At 32.3% G+C, this 8387-nt stretch overlaps 1 protein-coding gene across 1 annotated transcript; it reads right to left on the bottom strand.

Annotated features, from left to right (window-relative positions):
• Positions 1–5282: 5282 nt before the first annotated feature.
• On the bottom strand, positions 5283–7159 carry LOC114416222 (protein ULTRAPETALA 2-like). Its single transcript, XM_028381093.1, has 4 exons — positions 7081–7159; positions 6681–6749; positions 5994–6218; positions 5283–5614 (listed from the first exon to the last, which is right to left on the bottom strand). The coding sequence occupies exons 1-4, from the start codon at positions 7157–7159 to the stop codon at positions 5283–5285; spliced, it is 705 nt and encodes a 234-aa protein (XP_028236894.1).
• Positions 7160–8387: the final 1228 nt, after the last annotated feature.

Raw genomic sequence — 8387 nt, 5'->3', positions numbered from 1 at the left:
TATATAAGAAATTTCAAATATATATATATATATATGTGTGTGTGTGTGTGTGTGTGTGTGTGTGTGTGTGTGTGTGTGTGTGTGTGTGTGTGTGTGTGTGTGTGTGTGTGTGTGTGTGTGTGTGTGTGTTGCGTTTATTTCAACAAATAATTTTAAAGAAACTACTCATACATTATATTTATAAATGAAAAGATTTGTTACGAGAAAATGACAAAATTTTGTTATTAGAGATGCATGCGGAAAAATATTTTACACCAACTATGTACATTTTATACAGTAGAATGTTTTTTAATATATTATAAACGTGTTTTAATACATAACACAAAATAATTATATCCCATTCAATAAATAATTAATAATTTTCAGTATTTTTTAATGACATGTTCATCATGGGTTCTTCTATACGGTATGTTAAAATTATGTTATGCTTGTTGTAAGGTTAAAAAAAGGTCCTAAGATGGTTTTTTAGGGGGGGGGGGGGCGACTCGGGGTGTGTGTGCCGTTCTCTGTCAAACCCAGTGGTTTGAATTTATGAATTTATATGTCCAACAGATATGGCTTATTTCTGCACCAGTTATTTTATTCACATAACCTAAGCAGCAGGTGGAGTAAATGATAATACTCATTATTAATTCTCAGGTTGCCCTGATATGGGTGGTATTCATGGTTTTACTGCTATTTTTTCCTGTGCTGTTTCTCTGCACTAAATATTATTTCCCACATCTCATTGTTAGAGGAATGTGAGTTTCTTGAGAGAGCTCTGGAGGAGTTGCACAAAAAAAATCTAACATTGTAAGTATGTTTTAGTTTTATTAACCTAGGGAATTTGATAAATGTAACTAATACATGATATATAACTTGATTCCGAATATGCCTTCCTAGGTTAATAAACTTGTATACAAAGAACAAGAGGTTTCAGTTTTGGTAAAGCCTGGTCACCTAGAAGAAGGCGAAGCTTTGTACCGGGCATTACTTTCCATGAATCCTGATAATTATAGGTGATCTTTGTTGCCACTTATATTTTAGGTTGAAGTATCTCGATTGATTAGTCATTTTCAGGTGTTTTTTTTCTCTGATGTTGTTATTTTTTTTTTTTTTGGCACCTTTCTTGGTTCTGAATAAAATTGTTCTATTCATAAAAGTTACATTTTAATTATTCATTGTATTTCAAATGGTGAGATTGAGATGAACGCATGTATTCTATGGTATATTTTCATATAAAAAAATTACGGAATAGTTTTTGTTGATGTTTTAAAAATCGGACCTGTCATTAAACTTCCTATTCTGCTGTTTATATAAACTTATTAACCTTATATGAATGCCATGTTTTTTATATGTTATGCCTTCAAGGCAGCATGCATGTTCATGTATAAGTTGTCTTGGATGTTCGGTTGAAGACTTCCATTCTTTTGTTTACGTATTTTGAGGCTTATGGTTATATGGACTATTTTTTACTTTTGATTTCGATTGTCTTACAGCAGATGATGATACCAGTAGTACACAATCATGGAAAACTTCTCTCACATAAATTAATGCCTCTTTGAAGGTATAAGTAAAAAACTTATGGCAGTTTTGAACCTCACTTTTATGTCAAAGTATGAATGTCCTTAGGAATCACATGCCAGTTCTGCTTAAAGCCATATTCTAATATTTTTTTCTATTGATAACTATTTCCTAGTGTTACTTATTATACATAATATCCTTATCTCGTCTTCATACAATTTCCAAGTAGTCTTTTGTTAAGGATTTCAATGGTAATAACATTATATATATTCATAAAGAGGAGTTCTCTCAAGAAACTCCAATTTCCAAGTAGTGTCTATTTTTACTTTCTCCTTTTAAAAGTATCTAATTTTTTAACTTGAGAAATAGCATAATGCTTTTTGCCTCTGTGTGTGTAAACCTTACACTGGGTTGGACTGAATGAATACTTACAATATCTGCTAAGTAACTTTGCTTTGTGGCTTGTTCTTAAAATACCGGATATGATGTACCATGGAAGGCCTTTTTCCAAAATCCTGCTTACGTGTAGGCATATATGCTGAATTCTTTGGTAGTTGGGGTCACCATAACTGTCTATCATATGGCTTCACACATTTTTTAGGTACTGTGTCAGCATTTAATGCTTTATTTTAATTACCACATGATAGTTAATTATGTCATCATCATACAGCTTGACTACATGATTTTTATTTTATTTTAAATATCTTTAATGTCTCGTATTTGGTTAAGTTGGGAAAGAATGTAAATACATATAAATAATTACTGATTTGGTTGATTTGTGTCAAATTTGTTAAAAAATAAACATGTTTAGTGTACCTAATTTTCCTTAAATTATAAAATATTTGAAAATTTCATATTTATTTCATAAAATTTAATTAATTTCATATTGTCACGTGTTTACTATTTGAACCTTATATCAACTCTGTGACGATGGTCGTCAATCGATGTAGTTGCTCCCAAATAACCTATGTAGAATGTTGTTGCTCTAGTAATAAAGGTGGAAGAGAAACATCAAGGTTCATTGCGATGATGAAGACAAAGGTCCACTCCAGAAGACACCTCTGATAAAATATTACACACCAGGCCAAATGAAAGACTTTGTAACGAGGAAACAAAATTTTCCCAGGGTTGAGTTCCTACATTGCATGAGTTGCAGGAAGGAGCACAAGCTACGTCTTAAGAGCAAACCAAACACTAAGAACTACCATGATGCTTTGACCAACAAATCCTGGACATGTTATCCTTGGCCTTATCAAAAGTAAGGTGCACCCAAATCACAACTGAAGCTATATGATATTCAAGTTCATGGATGATTGATATTATCTTGTGAACTTTCTAGTTTAGGTTTCAGTTTTATATTTTTCAAGGTAGTTAACAACATCTACATACCTGGAACTTAAACTCAAGACCATTTGTAATTAACAACTTTACGTGAGAGGATCATCCACGCCCTCAGAGATGTAGAGATAAATGACTGAATTGATTAATGGTATGATATGATAGAATGATAAAGAGAAATCAAGGGTGTATGTACTATTTGAGTGTCTAAATATTGCGACTCTTGTATGTTAGCTTAGGGCCAACCCAAATTGTATATAGATTGATAAGGTGACTCACATTAGCTTATATGGCATATAGTAAACTTGAATAGTGTAAGAAGCCATATTCTAGTTGTGAGGTCACTCGAATATCAATTCTAATTAATAATGGGAGAATTTTCATTTTTCAGAATAACCTACAATAATGATGATGCGAGACCAAACACTACTAAAAAAATATGATTTTAACATCGTCAATTTAACATTGGTTTTATGAAAACCGATGTTAACAAAAGGACTTTGTTAACATCAGTTTTTTAAAAACCGATCTTGTGTGTATCCCTTAACTTCATTTTTGACCAAAACTGAGATCGGTTGACGTGCGTTAACAATGGTTAATAAAAAACCTAATGTTGTCAAATTTTCTAAAACACATAGTCTCTTGCCCTCTACCTGCCTCATTCTTCTCTCAATGTCATGAACCCTAATTAGGTAAGAATCTCTCCACATTTCATGATCAGGCTCACTTCGATACTCTGCCACCGAACCCAAAGTCACATAGTCACCGCCACAGGTCCTCCCACCCTAAAGCCTCACCGTCCCTTCCTCACCCTAACCCACAACATCCTGTACCAGCAACTCGCATACAAAGCCAACGCCTCCATCTACACGTGCTTCGTTTCCCCTTTATTATGATGTAATTCTGAGTTTGAACTCAATGGGAATGAAGAAAATCTCAAGCTTCAATTAACAACCTCGATGGAGATGCAGTCACAATCTACAGAATCAAGGTAAGGATTGTCGTCACTTATATTTTCACCATACTACCAGTTAGTTGATGTCACCCCTGCAAGTCGGGAGACGGACGTCTCAGTTATGAACTTTGCAGGATTAGGCATCTTTGGGAGGTTTGATAACAGCCTGATAACATGTGACCCAATAGGCCAACAACAACCCTTATTTTGAAGCCATATTAGCATTCAGGTTTAGGTCTTACTCAACTCCTAAAAGCTAGTTTGATAGGTGAAAATTGCCCCCTTATACCACTAGTCTATGTGTTATTTCCTACACAATGCTATAATTTTTTTGCAGTGTTACATAAATTAATCATCCTAGATGATCAGAAACAGTTGTAGGCATAAGCGTCAATCCACCTCCAAAACACAGTAGTATAAAAAGATAATATAAAAAAGAAAACTTTAAGTTGAGTACCATTTCAAGCTCAATATTATTCAAAGAGAACTAGTTCTGAGTTGATCATATGAAAGACCAAGATGGTACCATCTAGAAGTTCTCCAAAGAAAAAGAAAAAAGTCACAGCTTTCTTAAACAGTAATAAAGAGGTCCAAAGTTTCTCCGCAACATCATATAGTTTTCATGTCTTCATGTAGGTGCCAAATGAGTCAATTAAGAAATGGCACTTTGCAGAGCCTAGTTAAGGTTTAGCATATAGCATAAAGTCTCTGCATTCTTGGCAATTGCAATCCTCAAAGCGGCACTTGATGCACCCTTCACAGTAACAAGTTGAGCAGCCTAGGCAAGTTGAAGAACGAGAACAGCCCCTGCTTGCTTTCAGACTTGATCTCTCTTCATCATCATCGCATGTTATTCTGAAAAATTAAAATTTTCGCATGATTAATTAGAATTGATATTTGAGCAGATCTCTCAACTAGAATATAGCTTCTTATATTGTTCAAGTTTACTGTATGCAATACAAGCTAGCGTGAGTCACTTTTCAATCTATATACGGTTTGGCTTGCCCCTTAGCTAACATACAAGAGTCCCAATATTTGGACACTCAAATTGTACATACACCTTGATTTCTCTTTATCATTCTTTCATATCATACCATTAATCACATCGGTCATTTATCTCTCCATCTCTGAGTCCATGGATGACAATCTGACATAAAGTTGTTCATAACAAGTGGTCTTAAATCTAAGTTATAGGTATGTTGATGTTGTTAATTACTTGGAAAAAGAACGTTGTTGCAATAATCAATTATCCTACCTTACTAAAGCTGGATTGTCTCTAGTTGAAGGAATTTGTGATTTTTAGTAAAATATCAATTATCGCTCATCCTTTTTGTCTCTCTATCTCTTATTGACACATCATGAGTCCCCAGTATCTTTTTCCAGCATATAATGTGTTTTGCAAGACTAAGTACCAACTACGCTCACAAGAAAATACTAATCATGCATGAACTTGAATATCATATAGCTTGAGTTGGGATTGAGCAACTTACTTTTGATAAGGCCAAAGAGAACAATTCCAGCATTTGTTGTTTGAAGCATCATGGTAGTTCTTAATGTCTGGTCTGCTCTTGAGATGGAACCTGCGCTCCTTCCCGCATCTCGTGCAACGTAGGAACTCATCCCTGTGAAAGTTTTGTTTCCTCATTGCAGAGTCTTTCCGGTTAGCCACATTTGCCTGGTGTGTGTAATACTTTATCAGAGGTGTCTTCCAGAGTGGAACTTTGTCTTCGTCTTCACAATGAATCCAGATGTTTCTCTTCCACCTTCCGCTCCCTTCCCTTAAAGCATGTTTCTCAAATGCTTCTAGAGTGACATTCACTGATTATTACAAACAAACATGTTTCCATCAACTTCAGTGTTCTCCCTCGTTACCACCAACAAATAATGCATAGGATCGAAATTATATTTATAATAATAATTTATATTGCAATAAAATATAATGAAAAGAAATAGTGATTCTGTCTCACAGATATTATTTTTGATAAAATTAAATCTATATATCTGCTATTTATTTGTTTATTCCAAATTACAAAAATAAGGCTCTAAAAAAGATCAACAGATTCTGCAGTTCCTGTTCCATTATTTTTTTATTGTACAATTATAACAATACAAAACAAAAATACTTGCTTGAAACATTAGAGATCAATTATACTATTGCAAAATAAAAAAAATTGAGAAATTGAAGTGGAAAACTTACCCAAGGGACACTCAGGGCAACACTCACAAGTGATGAAATATTGACCTTCGTTATTAATTTTTAGCCTCCCAACATAATCTCCATATTTTTTGTTTGTAGCGCCACAAAGAACCTCAATATAGTCCTCACCTCTCTTAAAATCTAGGATCATTTTGAGCTCTTCTTCATCAAATAATATTTTACCATCATCTCCAACCCTAAATTGCTTTCTTCGTTTTGATGGCCCTGTTTATTTGATCATGAACATATTTACAAGCCAAGAGTTATGGTAAAAAATGAAACTAGCTAAAATATGTTCACTCCCATAATGGTGTAAAATTGTGAACTAGTTATGTGACAATATTATTACACAACAAAGAATGGAAAATCATCAAGTAGGCATAAAACAATGCATGCTGATATACACATGATAGTATGGGTAGAATGGCTTAAATGTGAAATTAATTTAATCATTGTGGAGAAAAACTTTTGAAAACTACAAATTATGACAGAAAAATCTTTGAAGAAATGTTGATATACACATGTAACCTTAAAAGACTAAATTGAGGATTTTCTTTTCAAAATGTTTCTTTATTTATTTATACCAGATACCTAAGTTGGATTTATCTCCATTGTTCTCTTTGAGTTACCATATGAAAACATAAAACACTTAAGGAAAATAATTGATTTAGGAAAAATCACACTAACCTTGAGAAATATTGTCGTCTTCTGTCTTTTTCTCATTTCCTTGACTTCTCTTCTGTTTAGGTGGATCACCTGTAATCATATGAGGAAAGAAAGCCCTTAATTTTATTTTTCAATCCTTCTTAAATTAAGTAAATGTAAAAAAATTGGTGCCCTAAGTTCATCACTGCACAATGAGATGCATGCAAATTGACTGTAGGTAGTCCAAATTCTTCTTCCGCCATTTGATTTAGGGATTTTGGTATGGACTGTTTTCTTCTCAAACAGGAATTTCACTATGAGAGAGAAATATGTAAAAGAGAGAAATATCGCTTGAATGCATAGAATTCAGCTACCTTTTGAAACCATATGTAAACATAAAACACTTAAGCAAATTAATTGATTTTAGAAAAATCACACTAACCTTGAGTAATATTCTCATCTTCTTTCTTTTTCTCATTTCCTTGACTTGTCTTCTGCTGGGGTGGATCACCTGCAGTCATATGGGGAAAGAAAATCCTTAATTTTATTTTTCAATCCTTCCAAAACTGCTGAATATAAATAAATAAAAATTGGAGCCCTAAGTTCATGACTGCACAATGAGATGCATGCAAATTGACTATAGGTAGTCCAGATTCTTCTTCGACCATTTGATTTAGGGATTTTGGTATGGACTGTTTTCTTCTCAAATCTGAATCCCAAAAAAGCCAAAGAAGTAATAATTAAATACACTATTAATTTAGTCATAGTTTAAAATATAATAAAATAAATGTTCTGTGATGATCATAAAAGAAAGTATATTAATAGTCATTTATTGAATGAAATTTGGAAGTAAGTGATAAATATTTTTCTATAAAATACAAATCACATTAATTTTTACGTTTTCATGATAAATTTATATTAAAGTGTAATAAAAAATAATAAATGTTTAAAACACAATTGACCAAGTGTATTGCACACTATTTGAACGTCATCCTGGCTACATATAATGAGATGTTGATCATAATAAATATTAAAATAATTGAGAATGTATTTTAGTAAAAGATAATTAGACGACGATCAAATACTTCTCTTAAAACTAGATGCTGAAAATAAAAAACTAGAAGTTATGTGTTCATTATGATAAAGGATTTGTCTCTTCATGACTAACTGTCTTCTTTTAAGAGATAATTTAAATAATTTTTTTATTATTTAATAATACTCATTAATCATATAAATGCTTAACTTCAACAAAAAAAAAGTCACGTAACTCTTGTAATATTCAAGCATCTCTTAATTACATCATTAATTAATACTTCTATTTTTATGCATAAATTTAGTTCCTTTTAATAATCAAATTAATTGATATTAAAAGTGTATGTCAATCAATTGATATATTACCTGAAATCTCTATAGTGACCAAGCATTCCTTAATTATCTAGCTATAACCCACGTTGATTGATTTACAAAATAAATTACGGAGGGGTCGTGTGATTGACCAACCCTGCATGAGGGTTTTTGCATTTAATAGGAAAAGTTGAATATGCAAAATTAAATAGAACTAAAATTGAAAACTGTATTTAATAAGACCACATTTCTTTAATCCTATAAACTTATAGTTTTCCGTATGAAATGTAATATGAAATTACTTTATCTTTATCATTATCTTTAGATATACAAAAGAAAGAATATGTGGGTAGTTGCGGAAATATATTTTGTAGCTTTTGATGAGGAATTGAATGGAAAAAAAAT

This window comes from Glycine soja, chromosome 6 (genome assembly GCF_004193775.1).
Source record: "Glycine soja cultivar W05 chromosome 6, ASM419377v2, whole genome shotgun sequence".
Lineage (NCBI taxonomy): Eukaryota > Viridiplantae > Streptophyta > Magnoliopsida > Fabales > Fabaceae > Glycine > Glycine soja.
This window is presented reverse-complemented; position numbering and strand designations above follow the sequence as displayed.